Source organism: Primulina tabacum, chromosome 13, assembly GCF_025594145.1.
Source record: "Primulina tabacum isolate GXHZ01 chromosome 13, ASM2559414v2, whole genome shotgun sequence".
Taxonomy (NCBI): domain Eukaryota; kingdom Viridiplantae; phylum Streptophyta; class Magnoliopsida; order Lamiales; family Gesneriaceae; genus Primulina; species Primulina tabacum.
In genome coordinates, this window is record NC_134562.1 from 34,596,891 (window position 1) to 34,617,405 (window position 20,515).

Consider the following 20,515-nt stretch of genomic DNA (forward strand, 5'->3'; position numbering starts at 1 on the left):
AGAGGTATATAAGCTTAGTCCTACATAAGCCCTGCGATCTTGTAACTCAATTTAATTTTCATTTTGAGCTAATATCTTCTTAGCTTTCTTCCATGGCTTCCGCCATTTCTGCTAATATGGTATCAGAGCAAAACTTTGCTCCGCTGTGATTTTTTTTTCAAAATCTCGATTCCTCTCCATGGTGAAAGTGAATCAACAAGTTGTTCCTCCATTCGCTCGTCCGGCGATTGAAGACGTCTGCAGTCCATTTTATCTCCAGAATGGAGATCATCCTGGCATGATTCTGGTTTCGCATTCCCTTACAGGCTCCAATTATAACATCTGGCAGCGTGCTATGTCGATGGCGTTGACGGCGAAGCACAAATTAGGTTTTGTCGATGGCACAATTTCTCGACCTCCAGCTGATGATCTTCTGTTTGGGGCTTGGATGCGGTGTAACAGCATGGTTGTTTCCTGGCTTTTAAACTCTGTGACTCGAGAAATCGCGGATAGTCTCATGTACCTCTCCACTGCTCGAGAAATGTGGACAGATCTTCGTGATCGTTTCCTTCAGAGTAATGCTCCGCGTATTTTTCAGATCAAGAAGCTGTTATCAGCTCTATAGCAAGGCACACTAGATGTAAGTGCATATTATACTCGTATTCGTACTCTATGGGATGAGCTGCGGGATTTTCAACCAGTGTCTGTGTGCACTTGTGGTTCGATGAAGGAATGGACAGCTTATCAGACTCAAGATTGTGTGATTTTTTTGATGGGACTAAATGAGTCCTATTCTCAGATCCGAGCTCAGATTTTGATGATGGATCCTTTACCGAGCATTTCGAAGGTTTTCTCCTTAGTTGTACAAGAGGAACGTCAACGATCTATTACTCAAGGAAATTTTTCCACTACTGGCGAGCAACATCATTTTGTGTCTGCTTCTTCAACGCCTGGAAAGTATTCCTATAATTCTAAGGGCGGTAAACGTGATAAGCTCGTTTGTTCTCATTGTGAAGCTACTGGTCACACTATTGATCGATGCTACAAGCTTCATGGTTATCCTCCCAGTCATCCGAAGTATAAGCAGAATCAACAGCAAGGGAAGGTGAATCTCTGTCATATTTCCACTCCACCTCCAGATTATTCTCATGGCCCTGAAGATACTTTGACTACTGCTCAGTGCCAACAGCTTATTCAATTTCTGAATGCTCAAATGCTAACTCGTTCTGGAACCACTATGGATTCGCAGCAGCAAGAACCCTCCGTCTCTTGTTTCCACGGTATTTTCTCTTCTTATTCAGCACCATTTTCTGTCTCCAAACATCACTGGATTCTCGACACAGAGGCTACAAATCACATATGTTGTTCCTTGTCTTTGTTTCTTTCATACACACCGTCTTCATCTTCTGTCAAGTTACCAAATAACCTTACTGTACCTGTTACGCACACTGGTGTAGTAAGATTATCTGCTGATTTGATTCTTCATGATGTTTTTTTTATTCCTCATTTCCAGTTTAACATTTTTTCCATTAGTTCGCTCACTAAGACCATTCTGTGTTCTGTCATGTTCAATTCTTCTTCTTGTGAAATCCAGGACTGCACTCGGAGCAAGAGGATTGGGATGGGTAAACGCTTAGGCAACCTCTATATTCTCATTGCTTCCACCACAATTGATGAACTGTCTCAATCCAAAATATGTACTCTTTCTTCTCTCAAAACTGAGTTGTGGCATTCTAGGTTAGTTCATCCTTCGTTTACGAAGCTCTCCGTCATAAATGATGTTCTACATTTTAATCCTGTACGTAATAGTTATGTGCATTGTACAACTTGTCATTTGTCTAAACAGAAACACCTACCTTTTGTTTCTAATTCACATATTTCAGCTCATGCTTTTGATCTTTTGCACTTGGATGTTTGGGGTCCTTTTTCTCATATCAGTGTTGAGGGATTCAAGTATTTCTTCACCATTGTGGATGATCGAACACGTTACACATGGGTGTATTTGTTGAGAACTAAATCTGAGGTTACCAAGTACTTTCCAATTTTTTGTACCATGGTTCGGACACAATTTGGAACCACCATTAAAGATGTTCGTTCTGATAACGCTCCTGAATTGAGATTTACTGAATTTTTCAATTCCATGGGAATTGTTGCGTATCATTCTTGTGTTGAGCGTCCTGAACAAAACTCTGTTGTGGAGCGTAAACACCAACACATTCTCAATGTTGCTCGTGCTCTTTCATTTCAATCCAATATGCCTCTCTTATATTGGCCGGACTGTATTTTAACAGCCGTCTACTTGATCAATCGCACACCCTCACCCCTCCTTTTGCATAAAACACCATTTGAGTTACTTTTCAAGCAACCACCAACCTATTCTCATTTAAAGATTTTTGGGTGTCTTTGTTATGGTTCTACGTTGCCTAGTTCTCGAACAAAGTTTTCTCCCCGAGCCATTCGTTCTATTCTTCTTGGTTACCCTTCAGGTTACAAAGGATATAAATTACTAAATCTTACCACCAATGAGGTATACATCTCTCGTGATGTAGTGTTTCATGAGGCTGTTTTTCCTTTCAAAGATCATCCTCTTCCTTCCTGTGACACCGAGTTTTTTGCCGATTCTGTTTTGCCAACACATCGGAGTTTATCCCCTCGCCAAGCCCATGGTCATCCTTCCATTTCAACTAGGTCTCAGCGTATTCACAAAACACCGACTCATTTACTCGACTACCACTGCTACAGTATCGCTTCTTCTCCCAAATCTTCAACTGCTCATCCTCTTGCTTTGGTCCTTGATTCCAACAAATTGTCTCCTTCTTATCGCGCCTTTGTTGGGAATATTTCTTCTGTATTTGAACCACAAACCTACTCTCAAGCTGCTGCCCTTCCTGAATGGCAACAGGCTATGGCAGATGAGCTGCAGGCATTGGAAAGAAACGACACATGGTCAGTTGTATCTTTGCCTTCGGGCAAGTCACCCGTGGGTTGCAAATGGGTGTATAAAGCCAAGTTTTTGGCTGATGGGACATTGCATCGCTACAAAGCACGACTAGTGGCGAAAGGTTATACACAACAAGAAGGTGTGGATTTTTTTGACACTTTTTCTCCTGTTGTTAAGCAAGTGACAGTGAAACTTTTGTTGGCTTTGAGTGCGATTTACGACTGGTCTCTTCTTCAACTTGATGTGAACAACGCTTTTTTACATGGCGATTTGTCGGAAGAAGTTTACATGTCATTGCCCCCGGGTTATCATAGCAAGGGGGAGTCTTTGCCTTCAAATCCAGTTTGTAAACTCCACAAATCTCTTTATGGGCTCAAGCAAGCTTCTCAGTCAATGGTTTGCCAAGTTTTCATCAACTTTATTGAATGATGGTTTCATTCAATCTCGGGCAGATAGCTCACTGTTTTTTCGCAATCGTGGTGCTGACATTTTTTGCGTTATTAGTATACGTGGACGACATCGTCATTGCAACAAATAATGTGGCTGAAGCAGAAGCATTGAAAATTCTCCTCCATGATCGTTTTGGGTTAAAAGATCTGGGAAACCTACGCTACTTTCTTGGTATCGAGGTTGCTCGTTCCTCCCATGGAATTTCTATTTGCCAACGTCACTATGCCATCCAATTACTGACTGATACAGGATTACTTGGCTGTAAACCTCGGTCTACTCCTAAGGATATTAATGTGAAACTTAATGGAAGGATGGTGAACCACTCGCTGATCCATTTTCATATAGGCGCTTAATTGGGAGATTATTGTATCTTACTCTAACTCGCCCTGATCTTTCTTATGCTGTCAATCGGTTGAGTCAGTTTGTGTCTCAGCCACGTTCTTCACATATGGATGCTGTCCTCAAGGAATTGGGCATATCTTGTTCTTCCCCAGCCACCTTATTTTGCGACAGCCAGGCTGCTATTCATATTGCTTCTAATCCGGTTTTTCATGAACGGACAAAGCACATTGAGTTGGATTGTCATTTTGTGCGAGAGAAACTGCAAGATGGAACAATCAAGCTACTGCATGTTTCTTCACAACTTCAACTAGCAGATTTGCTCACAAAATCCATGTTGCCTGTTCGATTTCGTGCCTTGCTGCCCAAGATGGGAGTTCACAACATTCACTCCTCATCTTGAGGGGGAGTATTAGGATACACATAAATAATACACATGTACCCACTCACACTTGACACGTAAGCACAAGTCATAGAGGTATATAAGCTTAGTCCTACATAAGCCCTGCGATCTTGTAACTCAATTTAATTTTCATTTTGAGCTAATATCTTCTTAGCTTTCTTCCATGGCTTCCGCCATTTCAGCTAATAAGTATATAATTACAATTTTTTGGTTATCAATTGAACATAAGTCGATATATTTTAATCTGTGATAATATTTTTTCTCTGAATATTATTAACATAAATTTGGACATATAAATTTTATGATTTGTTAATTTTTAAATTTTTATTAAATAAATTATATATGGACATCCCAACAGATACAACCCGAATTGGACCAACCAAGTTCACGGGGAGGGACATGACGTATCTCACGTTTGGCCAAACTTACCCCAACCCGAACCGGTCGTCGTCTCTACTTCCAACACATATATGATTCCAATTCATATATTATTGGAAAATTCCTAATTATCATATGAAAATACTTAATACTAGTAACTACAACATGATTTTTGATGGTGTGAAGCTTTTTATTGTTTGTTTGTAGTTAAATCTTTTAATTTTTTGATTGATAATTAGTTTTATAAGCGTGAAAGAGTTTCGAGTGGGAACATATAAGTTTCGTTAAAACTTTTTTGGGTTGAAAATTAAATGTTAATAAGATTTTATTTTTGTTTAAATATATAAATAACTATATGGCTTGTCCAAACGGGATGAGGAACATTATGCAAATTTGAAAAGTCAGTTGGCAAATATTCACATCACTCCACTCGGAATTGGATGGGGATTAGGTGGAAATTACATTCCAAAATTCATTTAGTTATTCGCTAAGACGGATTAATTAAGACGATAATCACGTGTCATGGTCCATATGGAGCGAGTCGCCTGCTAGCTTCCAAATTCATTGACTACCCACCTAGTCTAGTCTCCTCTCTGTTTTTTAGTTATTATTACGGGAAATTAATCTTCAGTCCCCGGCCGTCGATTTTTTTTGTGTTCAGTCCCTGGGTATTTTTTTAATACCACATGAAGTATACCACATTTTCACATGAAGTGTACCATATTTTGTATGGCATAGTACTACAATTTTGTGGGTAGGGAGTGAACCCAAAAAAATATTTTGATGGGAGATTTTTCACCAACTTCCCCTTATTATTACTTAGTCTAAAAATATTTATTATAAAATAATTATCATATATTACTTTTTGTTTGTCTCGAATATATTGTATACTTTCTATATTTAGTTTTATATCTTCTTAGTTTTACTAATATATTTTTATTAACTAAATTTTGAGAAATATTCAATAATTTTTTGAATTAATAAAATAAAAGTTTTGACCGTAAATTTGTTTTTCAAATGATTTTTAAATTTTGTTTGTGAAAATATATATATAAATATATTTATTGAAGCAATATTCTACGAATATGAATACTCTTTGAATCAATGTTTTGTCCTCTCGAGGAAATCGCTTAAAGCACGTCACTTTTCGCTGCAAAAACCTTCTCATTCACTAAAGGGCCGATATAAAAAATGAATAAATTAATCAATAAAGCAATGCATTTTGCATAATTAACCAATTATTAACATCTTTATGCAACTTTTTTTAAAAAAATATATATATTACAAAAGATAAAAACTAGTGTGAGACGGTCTCACGGGTCGTATTTTGTGAGACGAATCTCTTATTTGGGTCATCCATAAAAAAATATTACTTTTTATTGTGAATATATGTAGGGTTAACCCATCTCATAGATAAAGATTCGTGAGACCGTCTCATAAAAGACCTACTCATTACAAATATCTGTGATAGTTTATCCACTCCTAGGCACAAAGTGCAACAAAAGAAAAAAAGAACACATATTTAGATTAGCTAATATAAATAGTTTTTTTTTTTCCTTTTCTTTTTCTTTTTTAGGGTGGTGCTGTTTAAAATTTTTAAATGTATATATTTTTATATACAAAAAATAGATGAATCACTTTAATTCCTCACACCTAAATATGTTAGGTATTTTACATGAAATTTGTTATATATACTTACCTAAGTCACAAAACATTCGGACCAACCCTTTTTATAATGTGTTGGTTAGGATTCTTATGAATTTTTCTTGACTATATATATAAATTCTTTTTATTTATTATTTACATATAAGTTGAGACCCCACCACCCAACCATCCATTCATGATCTTGGGAAATTTGAAAGATAAAAAAATTAGATGGTGGAAAACCTAAACCTCGAGGAGGCAACGACAAGAAGTAAACACCAAAAACACTAGCATGGGCTAATCCATTTTGTTTTCATCTCATTTATTTCATCCACTGCTAAGAATTTCTCCGTGGAGGTCACGTGTAATTGTGAAAGTGCAATGATTGAAGATTAAAAGACCTAAATAGTCATAATAAATGGTTAACTATATCTATGATGCAATTAAATGTGTTAATTACAATATAATTAAACTACGTCTCTACAGTCTCACGAATTTTTATTGTGAAACGGGTCCATCCTCCCGATTTTTTTTTACATGAACCATACCGATATTCACAATAAAAAATAATATTTTTTCATGGATAACCCACATGAGAGATATGTCTCACAAAATATGACTCGTGAGACCGCTTCACACAAATTTTTGTCATATAATTAAGCTACATGGCATGCATGTGTGTGTGACTTATTGAAGAAAAATCATTGACTCGTGAATCCTTGGATACGCATTTGGATCAATATCCTTGAAGATAGATTGAACTCAACACATTATAGAGAGAGACATGAACAAGAATTTTAATAGCTTGATATATTTTATAATGAAATTTAAAATATCATAAAGGAATATATAATTTCAAATATTTGATTGATATGGATCATATAAGTTTAAAAAATTGGCTTAGGTGATATCGAGCAGTTGAAAAGGGAACTAGCCAACAAGAAAGACCAAGCGAAGTTGTAATGCGCAGCTGCATCTCTCTCCACCATCCATCTCTTTATATGGAAACCACTGAAAGTGGCAGAGTTTGAATTGCTGCATCCCCGGCCAGCATGAATCCCCTTTTCAAAATAATCCTCATCGTTCCCCTTTTCTTTGTCGCAGAGTCCATACAAACATGCAGCAACGACGCTGCAGACCAAGCTCTGCTTTCCAAAGCGTTCGCCTCTGTTTCTGGGTTCAACATTTCTTGGTTCTTCTTCACCAACTGTTCAAATCTTCCCATATCTGAAATCAAACTCCCCTCGAGGAATCTCACCGGCACGGTTTCATGGAAATTTCTTGCCAACATGACGCAGCTGCAAATAATAGATCTCTCCAACAATTCTTTGGCAGGTCCTGTTTCGCCTGTGATATGGTTTCTTCCGAATCTCGTTGAAATCGACGTGTCGAACAACCGGCTTGGAGGTGTACTTGGGATGCCGAAGACGGGCATGGTGAAGTTCAATTCGTCGTTGCGACGGATTGATGTTTCGTTCAATAGGTTTAAGGATTTTGGTTACGTTTCGAATTTTAAGAATCTCACGTATCTTGATCTTTCGCATAATAGGTTCAGAGCTTTGTTGTTGCCTTTTTGGTTTACCAACTTAACAAATCTAGAATATCTCGACATTTCTGGTGGCAATTTTTCTGGGGATGTAAAGGCAATTTCCCACCTTCAGTTCTTGAAATATCTCGATGTTTCCAACAACGGGTTCACTGGAAATTTCCCTGCTGATTTTCCACCATTAGGTAACGTTAAGTACTTGAATGTCTCATCCAATAACTTTACCGGTGAATTGGACTCAAAATTTGTCCAAAAGTATGGTCTTTCAGCCTTCAATCACGCCGGACATTTCATCACTAGGAACAGAACCACAGCCGCCACCGCCAGGCCTGAATTACACATCAAACCTCACCCGGCAGCCCCGCCACCGCAAAAACCACCGCAGAAGAACACAGTCCAAAATCCCAAACTCGTCACGAAAGATAAATCGAAAAAAACCTTGATCTTAGCTATATTACTACCATTGTTCCTAATCTTGGTTAGTTTTTTCACGTACTGCCTATACAAGAAGAGAACAACTTCTAGACGAACCAAATGGACAATTTCAAAGCCAATCCAAATCCCATTCAGGTTTGATAAATCGGGCCCGTTCTCATTCGAAACAGAATCCGGGTCGTCGTGGATAGCTGATCTAAAAGAGCCCACTTCAGCTCCAGTGGTGATGTTCGAGAAGCCATTGCTGAAACTCACCTTCAAAGACCTTATCGTTTCGACTTCGCAATTCGGCAAAGAATACCTTCTGGCGGAGGGAGAAAGCGGGCCCCTTTACGGGGCCGTGCTGCCCGGAGACCTCCACGTGGCAATTAAGGTCCTCGAAAATGCCAGAAGCCTGAGCCATGATGAAGCTGTGGCAATTTTTGAAGACTTTTCTAAGCTCAAGCACACTAATCTTCTACCCATATCTGGATACTGCATTGCAGGTATATGTACTGTTCGAATTGTTGTTTTGCCTGATTTCACACTTTCTTAGCTATCTTATTTAATAGATTCACGTGAAATTTGGGTTCTGAGAGACTGGCACAGTATAGATGCATTCGATTATTACCAGAAATAGGTTTTCGTGATTAATTAATTTATTGGAGGTGGGTAGTGTTCAAAATTCAAATTTTCAGTTCTGTAAAATTTCGTACAGAAGATTCAGTGCTTTTGGTGTCATCAAGAAAGTCATCAAACATGGAGATTTTAGGCAACTTGGGTTTTTTTTATTCCAGGAAATATACATTTCCACATTTTGTAGTGGAGTTTAATATAAAAATTACAAAATTTAATATATATATATATATATATATATTCAAATTTAAGTAATTAAACCAATGAGTCAATATGTTAGAAAATTCTATCATGCATTGAGGAATTTCTGAATCTTGATAGCGCACCTACTTTCGTTAATGAGAGACAGATATATTCGTGTTAAATGTTAGTCGACAGACTTGATGAAAGAATGAAACATTAAATTTGGTGATAACATTAGTTCGTGGATTGTTCTTTCCTATTGTGCAGGTAATGAAAAGTTGGTATTATACGAATTTATGGCCAACGGTGATCTACACAGGTGGATGCACGAACTCCCCAATGGAGCACCAAATGTTGAAGATTGGAGTAACGACACGTGGGAAATCCGCATTGGATCCCACTACACTTCCCCGGATGAACTGGAATGGCGCACCCGCCACCGTATTGCCATAGGCATCGCTCGTGGGTTGGCCTACCTCCACAATGCCCGTTCCAAGCCCGTGGTGCATGGAAACCTCATGGCGTCTAATATCTTATTGACGGACGATCTAGAGCCTAGAATCGCTGGTTATGCTCTAGGTGATAAATCTCGGCTCGATGGGTCTGCCGAGGATGATGTGTATAATTTTGGAGTCGTGCTTGTGGAGCTGTTGACCGGCAAGTTGGGTTCGGCCGAGACTGTTGATCGGGTGAGACGGTTGGTGAAGGATGGGCATGGGGTGAATGCACTCGACCCGAGGCTAAGACGTGGTGGCGATTCCGTGGGTAAGATGGTTGAGTGTCTCGGCCTCGGGTACTTGTGTACGGCGGAGGCACCGGGGAAGAGGCCCACGATGCAACAAGTCTTGGGTTTGCTCAAAGACTTGCATCCTTCCCCACTAGAGTTGATTTAAGTTGACCCCTCGTGTAAAAACACTCAAATTATTAGACTTCGTGCGTTTCTTTTTGTATCACATGATTGGCCCGTAGACCGTAAAATTTACGACAATAGATTGGAGGAATTTATTTCAAATTTAAAGAAAAAGTTCTTTAGTTCCTACAAGTACGTAATTTGTTTTAGAGGAAATTTATTAAAATTTACACCAAGCGGACGAAGAAGAAAGAGTTGTGAATTGTGATTGAAGTTACACGTACTTTATGGTGTAAAAATTGATATTCCCCCACCATAATCAATCATCTCTTCCGAACATGCATGTCGAAACCATCTGTTATTTTACATTCAATCTCTTTTCTTTCTTTAGTTTTTTCTTTTTTTTTTGCTCGTTTGTTTGTTCTTTTTTGTATATATCTGTATCTTTATTCCAGCTCCTCCCTCCAGCTTTTAAAAAAACATATTCCCTGTAATTGTCAAAGCTTGATAAAAGCAATATTCCATTGTCATTAAAGTGCATAACAACAATCTTTAGCAACAAACATGGAATATGCATGCATGGCAGGTCCACTCTTTGGATTTATGTACGTAGAATTTGAAACTACAATAGTATAATCGGCATGGATTTCCACACGTACGCGTAGTGAAAGAAAAGTGAGACTGCGACATTAAATGTGTCAATGGTTGAAAATTAACAAGTTAGACATCGTGCCGTGTGGGAAAATTGTCCCAAGGTTTTCTTTTTTCTCTTTCTTTCATCATAGGTTACAGTTGTGCACAATGTTTTTTATGAGAAAAATTGTAATTTTGGTTCGACGTGTTTGTTTCTTTATTTCTATGTTCTTGCTAATGTATCTTTTAATTTTTGGTAATTTTTTCATTTTTCATCGAGTGTATTTATGAGTAAGATGAGAACCCAAAATACATTTATATATACGTTAAAACATAGAACTATTGTTATGTCAACTATTATAATGAGGTTGAAGTTTTGATAACGATATCCAAGAACTTAATACTTGATGAGAAAATTGAAATTTCAATAAACTATTTTGGATTTTAACCTGTACTTTGTAAAAAAAAAATTGGTTCATTTTTTCCTCGGAATCCACCAAATTCATCAAATATTGTTTATTTGACATTAATGTTATTCAACAAAGTTAATGTGGTAACAATAAAAACATATATTGCACACATTAAAATCATTTAAACAAAAATAAAGAAAATAACAAGTTTTTCTCTCAATTTTGAAATTTGTGTGACGTTTTGCTTTATTTTTCATGTTTATTTTTTTAGATGAATTTAATGTTTGTAACGCATGTTTCGTTATTGCTAATAGAGAGCATTATTGTCAAATAAAAATTATTTGGTGAGTTTAGTGACTATTGGCTCCCAACGAAAAAATAGGTCCAAAAAAATCTGAGTCAATGTATTAAAATTCAGATTTGAGAGGTTACAAAATTAAAATGCATAACAAACTATGATTAAATTACAATTTCACAATTATTTGATATAGACTAGCATGCCCGTGCTTATTGAGAAGATTAATCTTAAATTCTGTGATGTAGTTCAACATGCTGTGCTGTAGTTCAATATTGCATGTGCCTAACGCAGTTTTTTTTATGAATTTCAATAAATGGGAGATACTCACAAATATAATCTGATATTATCAGAAAAAGGGATAAATACTTACAAAAATGAGCTAGAAAAACACGCCAGAAACAAGAAATAGACGAGCCAGGCCTATTGATCCTGGCGCATGAACTCGTTACATCTCGGATGACGATAAATGCTTTTGCTAGAACTCGTGTTATGCACTACTCTTTGGCCTGCCTCGATCATCCTTCCTATTCTGCTCTCAAAACTGTGCCAGCTCATTGTGTTATTTTCGTGAAGGATAGTTGGCAAACTCTTCTTGATAGGCCTCAAGATGGGAGCATTTCACGAAAACCAGACACCAAGGATGATAGCTGGCTCCCCGAGTCGGTCATGGAGAAAACATCAGAAGCAGCACAAACAATAAAATCCAAAGCTGCAAGCTGCATCCGATACAAGGAACATGTCATGGTAATGTTTAATCATATACATAAATAAATGTATGTTACGCGTTGCGAAAAAACTTTGGCTGCTAATGGTAACAATATGTCCAACGGAATATCGGTTGCTTCACCAGAAAAATAAACAACAGCTTAACAACTACTTTTCAATTCGTTGCTGCTAATAATATATTAGTATTTTGCAAAGCTGAAAACATATGCCTTAATCCATCTTATTCACCTGAGATGAAAAATTCTGTAGAGGTTCGAGTTCTTTGGGAGAAAGGAGATCTTCCTTTGTTACCATGTTCGGATAGAGGTCAGTAATAGATTTCACCCTTGATTTTCTTCCATACATTTTGGATCCAGCAAGATAGATGTAAGTTCTGCGGTTAAATCCCAGCCCAGAAAGAACCAATGCCGCTTCTTCTGGTGTTAATGGGCATCTTCCCATTATTCTTAATTCTGTGGGAGAAATCTGTCTGCAGCCACTAAATTGAAAAGGGTATTTTCTAGATATATTAATGTAAAGAATAATCAAACATTCAAGTGTTTCTCGTATACCATACTTTATTTTCTTCAATCGCTGAAGGAGAATAGGAAAATGTTCTTCTCTATAGGCCTGGAGCTCCCTTTTCTCCTCTTCACCGCCTCCAAAATCACACATAGAATATGCCACCATATCAACTTCAAACCGCAGATGCAATGCAAGGTATTTGGAAGAGCTTGTTATGGCAACTTGCTTTCTTAAAGGGATACTTGAGATGTATTTTCCAAGAAGCTCTTTGTCTAAAAGGCTTTTTGCACACTCATATTTTCTTATCCTCTTCAGAAATCAATTTAAAGATATATCTTAAAGGGACTAAATAATAAGATTACTTTTTTTTTACCTGGACATCAAAAGGCATTGAGTTGAACCCAAGTCGATTACCGAATCCAAGAAAGTGAACAACTTGGTTACGAATTAAAATAGGGAGAATGTTCTTGACGTATTCTTCAGGTGTTGCCTCCTTTGAAAGATCTGAATCTGTTACCTGACAGCAGCAACAGAAAACTACAACTTTGTCCCAGAAATTCTGTTCTTGATTCAAAAAGATTATCTATGACACATACGAGACTACCGATTGCCTTGAGATCTTTTACTTCAGATTCGAAGGGAGCTCCTTCAAAATATTTAAATCATTCTTCAGCATATTCATAAAAGTATCCTCTTGATAAATATCACGAAACTGGCTGCAGTAACAGTGGAGTGCACATAAATGAATCAGGTGTCTGATAAGAAACCGAGGTGACAAGAAATATTCAAAAGAATTCTCGATAGTCTCGAAGGGGTCATTTACCTTGGATCCTGCCATACATTGCTGTAAAGAAATTGAGGAATTACTAAAGTTGCATTAAGGAGAGATGCTACAGCAACTGCATTACAGACCTATAAGTAGGACACGAAGAATGATTTTATCCTTCATAATCAAAATTCAGCAAGGGCAACAAAAGTTGAGCCAAGCGTCTATCTTGAAGAGGGAACACGATTAGCAAGAGAAAATTTGATAACAGAAAGGCTAACCGCAACACGCTGTTGATTTAGACCTCCATTTGCACTAACTAATACGTAACCAGTGTGGTTCCTGAGCGTCACAGCTCTGGTTATTATAAGTAGTTAAAGTCATAAAAGTTGCCTTGTATCCAAGGGAATAAGTCGAATCTTAGTAAATCTAGTAACGAAGATGTACCTTGTGACCCTTTATCAGCCCAAGGTTTCCACAAAGAAGCCTGACGATATTGTTCCTTCCAAAATTTGACTCCTTTTGCTCAATCTCTCTCTGTAGAATGAACATTAAACATGATAGTAAAATCTTTGTACATGAGACATTATAAGTCATATTTCCCAGGTCCAGAATCACACCTCTGCCAGCGAAACAGAGGCCATATGTAATAGCCGAAAATACATAACTGGACTTTTTGCTCTGTCATTGTATGTAGTTCTCCCCTGGACCCAAGACAATGCACAAAACATCATCTTCTGGACTCTGTTATGTATGCTGATCTATCGCGATCATATATCAGATATTATCATAAATAACGCCAAACTGTAAGTTCTACAAAAATTACTTTGAAATTAAAAGTTATGATCGGAATACTCAGGAAAGTGAAAACTTCATTGAGATCGGACATGAATTAAACTATATGTTGTTGTCAAATGGACATCGAGTGGCAAGTATGCTGCAGAAAGATATAATATTTGAATCATATTTCAATTACACTTCCTGCAAGGTAAATTTATCGAGGTTTACCTCTTGATCATATGATTTTCTTGGAGCTTGCATATTCTTGAAAAGGGTGGGATTAAAAACGGATGACATTAACGAATCCAGAAGAAAAAGAAAACCCGTCAACATAAAAGTAAACACAATGGACTTGATATGCCTTCGTGGCCACTTCATATGCCTTTTACCCCCCAAAACTCCCTTACAAGTTACAAGCACTATACTTTACTCTATCATTCTTAAACCATTTGTCTTCAGTTCCAGGTTTGTCCCAATTATACTCTCCTCCAAACGACCTTCTACCTAAAGACGGATCACCATTTTGTGACATCTCAGTCCATCTCAATTGGTGCTCCATCCCCATAGACACAACAAAGTTAAAACATCGGGACGGGTAGCATTCTGAGTCCTTCAATTCCTTACAGAATCTAACACCTTTGTGCGTGCCTCTTCTCTTAAATTTCAGGAACAGCACGTTATACCACCAACATGACACTTATTTTCTGTACATAACTACACCTTACTCCAAAAAAAGCACCTCTCAGTGGTAGAACAAAAATTCTGTGGACTCGGGACACTTTATGCATTAAAGCCATCGTTTAACAACCAACAGCAGTGTAATTAAGTGTAATCTGCGTTCCTTGCAGGGATGTTTGGAAATGAGGTAGGAATTTGGAAAGATCAAAAGCTGGGTAGGAAAATAGCCACCCAAAATTAGATAAACCGGAGACATCAAAGAATAATAAGTTTGGATTGAGAGTAAAGTTAAAGAAATCTAAAACATGCATCCACGTACAACGGTACAAGTAAATGAATAGAACACATTTAAAAATGCAAGAACTTGTATTTGAAGACTGATCATTCTGTGTTGTGCATACAATGCAATAATATAGGCCAAGGTTCACATCGGCAATAACTACGCTACCAAACTGGATTCTTTTCGTTCTATTCAAGTGACGAGTGGAAGAAAAGAAGAAAACCCTACAACTTGAATTCAGTAATGGGTGGGAAAGGGTATTTCAGAAAGATGCGACTTCGTTTTCAAGGCCCACTTCAAACCTACTCAACCATCACAGCTGTTTTCTTTAATTTCGTTTCTTCGGATTCTTGGAAATCAAGAATATACAAGATTTTGACCATTGCACGATCAAAAGAGACGTTCACCCCAAAATTATGGAACTTATACAGAAACTTAACTAATTATTATTTGTTATTTAAATAAATAAATAATTTCATTTAATATAAACATTAACATAAAATTTTAATTTTAAAATTTATAGCACACTTGTAAAGTCATCATTTTAATTATTATTTAACAATTATCAAGAAGCATGTGATTCAAGTTCCACTTTTTTGTTAAATATATTTTATCTTTTATTTTTGTACTATAAATAGATAAGAACACCTTTTATTTAACTAGGTAAAGACACGTGTGAAAATATATTTTTATTATTAATAATTGTTGTTAAATAAATGAGATCAGAAGAGATTAATTTACAAAAAATTATATATTAATGATTTCATGCTATATTAGTCGATAGAAAATGAGTAATGCTACATGTGCAACCAAATTTGTACAATAATTCTTACAATTCAAAAAAATCAATACAGAAATTTCATTTATCAAAATCTCATAATAAATTAAATATAAAATCTCATTAAATAATAACAAAATCTCACGATATAATTGTTGTAAATATCGCAGTACGATATATTGGTTGTACCTTTAGCATTATCAGTAGGAAATTCAATGTAATATAATTTGTACTACATGTATTATAAAATTAGTACAAAAGATATTTGTTTAAAAATTTTATGTGTTATAAATCTAAGGATATTCTTGAATGGAAGGATTTCAAATCCATGGATTTCAATACATTCAAATGTATTTTTGTTATTTAGAGAAGTAACATCATAAAATTCAAATCCATTCATTTCATGTTTATATAGTAGTATTTCATGTTAATTATGATATTTTTCAATTCCACCCAATAATAATGTTATTTGAAATTTATTCTACTTTATATAAATAATAATATGTAAATAAGTCATGTGTAGATTCAAGATTTGATATATTGTTTCATTGTTAAAAATAAAATTATAATTCTAATCCATAAATTTGAAATCAATTTATCCAAGCGCAATCTAAATAAATTAATAATTGTTGAAAAACATATTAGTATTAAATATTATAATTTTGTATAAATTAGACATTGGAGAAAATATAATATAAAATTGATATCACAATAGTTATTAAAATTAAATTTGAGAGAAGAAAAAACTATAATACATAACGTTGACCACTTATTTTACCACGTGTTATTGATTTATGAAAAATAAAAATATAATATAGACAATATATTCTAAACCTTAAATTAAATTATTGCGTCAAATGTTTTCTTCTTTTATATTTTCAATTTATATTGCTTTCACGATTTTTTTTTTGTCATCAGTTTTTCTTCTCTGTGAAAAACAATATTCTCGCCATCTTCATTAGCAAATCTTATGAGAAGAAATGTATATTCTTCTCTATTTGATGCCTCTACAAATCTCCACAAAAATTAAGTGTTTTGTAGAAAAAAAAATTTGTTTCATTAAGCAAATAAAACCAAAGAATTTTGTTATTTCAGTATTCTACAAAATATTTATTTTTTGTAAAAAATATTTTAACTTAATCTACAAGCAAATAAAATCAATGAATTTTGGTTATTCTATCTTCTAGACAACTGACAAAATATGATTTAATTAATATTTTATTATATTTATCAAAAAATGTTCAACTCTTAATGATATAACATATTTATGCAATATGTTATTTAAATACAAAAATTCAAAATTACGATAACATATTTTTTTTATATTTCATACTATATTATTGGAAGTATTAAATTTGTATATATTAATTTTTTTCTGAGAAACTTATTGCATATATAACTCATTCAAAAGATTATAGATTTACAAAATAAAACAAATCATATTCAATTTAATATTTTGTTAAAAATATATGTTCACTTCATCTACAAGCAAATAAAAACAAATAAATTTGACCTTTCTTATTATCAATCATAACTCATAAGGAGAAAGATTGAGCAATAATGAATAATTTTTGTAAAGATTTATTCATAATAATTTTAAAAATTTACCTTCAAAGATATGTCATTTCAAATTACATAAATCTATAATTGATTTACTTATATCAATCCTTTATAAAAATACATCTTCGTCAATTGTAAGATCATCAAATAAATAATTGTTATAGTTTCTAATCTTTACAAAGACAAAAAATAGTTAAAATTAGTAAAACTGTATGTATTCAATCATATATTGTTAAATTTTAATAATAAACTAAGGCTTTGAAAAATATTAGTTGGATTTTTTTATAAAGAAAAATAGATAGAACAAATACTCACGAAATATTTATAAGGTCATCTTTCTTCTGTATCCAATAATGCTTTGTATCATTTTTGTAAAATGTAATTAACCGTCGAACCTTCTTCGTAACACCAACCCACATGATTTAATTATTTGAATTCATTATTTTAATTCGTCGTTTTAAATTAATTATTCTCAATTAATGCAAAATAGAGGATATTTAGTATCATGTCCTTACACAAATTATGTTTTTTGTGGAAAAAATTCACTATATTTACAACCAAATAAAACAAAAGAATTTTGGTATTTCAATATTGTAAAAACTAATTTTTTGGTAAAAAATTATTTTCGTTTATATATAAACAAATAAAACCCATGATTTTTTGTATTTCAATATTCTCAAATTAATATTTTGCGGAAAAAAATATGTTCAATTCATCTACAAGAAAATAAAAACCAAAGAATTTTGGAGTTTCAATCTTCTTGGCAACTTGATCATTGTCCCTTGCCTAGCATACGTAGATTGATAATCTTGACATCATCATAATAATTGATTTTACAAAAACTTGCTCACCAAATTAAAGATAAACTTCTTGCATATATAAAAACATTCAAAAGATTATAAATCTACAAAATAAAATAAATCACATTCAAACAAATATTTTTGTGAAAAACATTTGTTCACTTCATCTACAAGTAAATAAAAACCAAATAACTTTGACTTTGTCTATGGATAAGTAGTGAGTATTGCTAATGAATAATTTTTATAAAAATTTATTTATCATAATTTTAAAAATTTACATTCAAAGATATATCTTTTAATGTTACAAAAACTATAACTGATTTGTCAATATATATCTCTTATAAAAATAACCATTCGTTAATTGCAAGAATCTCTCATAAAATTATAGTTAAAATTAATACAAATATATTATTCAATCTTATATCGTTAAATTTTCATAATAAACCAAGGCTTTGAACAATATTAGTTGACTTTTCTTTTTATAAAGAAATATAGATAAAATAAATATCGACGAAATATTTATTAGGATTATCTATATTTATACCTGATAATTCTTGTATCATTTTGTAAATGTAATTAAATATCGAACCTTCTTCATGACACCAACTTTGTTAAAACAAAAACAAAATTAGTTTAATTATTTGGCTTCATTAGTTTAATTCTTCATTTTAAAATAATTAATTTTAATGAACATAAAATAAAAGATATTTAACATCATATCGTTATACAAATTAAGTTTTTGTGGAAAATATATTTTCACTTTATTTACAAGAAAATATACAAAAGAATTTTGTTATTTTAATCTTCTACAAATTAACTTTTTTGTGAAAAAATCTACAAATTAAGTTTTTTGTGAAAAAATTCTTTTTCACTTCATCTATGAGCAAATAAAACCAATATATTTTGGTGTTTCAATCTTTTCAAATTAATATTTTTTGTGAAAAAAGTTTGTTCAATTCATCTACAAGAAAATAAAAATCAAAGAATTTTAAAGTTTCAGCTTTTTTGACAACTTGATCATTATCTAACATAAATATAGTTTGACAATTTTATCCTTATCATAATAACTGATTTGACAAAAACATCATCACTAAATTTTTCCTGTATATACAAACTAAGGACAAAGTTGACAATACACAATAGAAAAACTTTGACCTTGATTCACACTTTTATAAATATATATATATATAAATATAATATATATGTATAGATTTTTCTTATTTTTTGTAAATCAATTAACAGTCTTGATTCGTAAAATAAGTCACCTAAAATAATAATTCCCTTTATGTATTCAATTTAAGAGAATTAATAATTTTTAAAGAGTTTTTGACTCTAGGGTTTAAAACCAATAATTATTTAATTTAAACTTTTATAAACTTTATGAAAATCTAATAGTATCCAAAATAAACTTGACAAAAACTTGTGTGAGACGGTCTCACGGGTCGTATTTTGTGATACGGATCTCTTATTTGGGTCATCCATGAAAAAGTATTACTTTTTATGCTAAGAATATTACTTTTTATTGTGAATATCTGTAGTGTTGACCCGTCTCACAGATAAAGATTCGTGAGACCGTCTCACAAGAGACCTACTCAATAAACTTTTATTGAATTTTAAAGACGAATTTGATACTCGATATCGACATTTAAAAACTTGATAAAAGTATAGATATATTAAAAGTTTCAATGGATTTTATATGACTCGATGAAAATCAATAAATTCAGACATAAAAACATAAAGTATAATAATAAAATGTCAAAAATATATTTGATTGAAATTCTAATTACTCGTTTATCTCTCTCACTACTTTGTCTCCCCTTTCAAATCATGTTTCTACACATATTTGTCTTCTCTCTCCATTCAAAGTTCAAATCATATTTATATAAACAAATTTTTATTTTCCTTTTCAATATTTTTTTATAAAGGCGATTTGTGTAGAAATAATTTTAAATTGCTGATTACTAAATTTTACGATTTGAAATAAAAAAAATTACAAGGCCATAAATTTTAAATTTTTTTAATTTGGCAGTTAAAATTTTGAAATTTATTTTGTTAATTTTAATACATAATTTATACCATCGATTATAATATTGAATTATAATAACCAAAACTACAACATTGTTTGATTTTAAATAGATGAAAATTAACGCAACGAACATGGTAAAAATAATAATAATGATAATTTTTTTTATTATTATTATTGGAATATTCGTTCAGTGAAATATAATAAAATTCTCCATTTCGGCTTTCCCCTTTTATCAATTGTCATTGTAAGACTAAACGTTTGTCGTTTACCAAAAAAATTTAATTTGTGATAAGGGTGTAACTCAAATAATTTAAACTATAAAACAACTCAACAACCACATTTCAATTGTTCGAACTAGCGGACACGTATTGCACTCAACACTCTCCCTACCAATTATACATTTCTTGCCATTACCTAGAATCGAACATGTCATAATCTATCTGTATATGACTGAACGCTCATTGCTTTATTAAAAAATATTACTTGTGATAACAGTGAAATTCAAATATTTTA

General features: G+C 33.4%; 1 protein-coding gene and 1 pseudogene across 1 annotated transcript; one reads left to right on the forward strand and one right to left on the reverse strand.

Annotated features, from left to right (window-relative positions):
* Nucleotides 1-7,011: 7,011 nt before the first annotated feature.
* On the forward strand, nucleotides 7,012-10,132 carry LOC142522733 (calmodulin-binding receptor kinase CaMRLK-like). The gene is made up of 2 exons (XM_075626265.1): nucleotides 7,012-8,600; nucleotides 9,181-10,132. The coding sequence occupies exons 1-2, from the start codon at nucleotides 7,187-7,189 to the stop codon at nucleotides 9,804-9,806; spliced, it is 2,040 nt and encodes a 679-aa protein (XP_075482380.1). The 5' UTR covers nucleotides 7,012-7,186; the 3' UTR covers nucleotides 9,807-10,132.
* A 1,173-nt stretch (nucleotides 10,133-11,305) lies between these two features.
* On the reverse strand, nucleotides 11,306-14,445 carry LOC142522059 (O-fucosyltransferase 8-like; annotated as a pseudogene).
* Nucleotides 14,446-20,515: the final 6,070 nt, after the last annotated feature.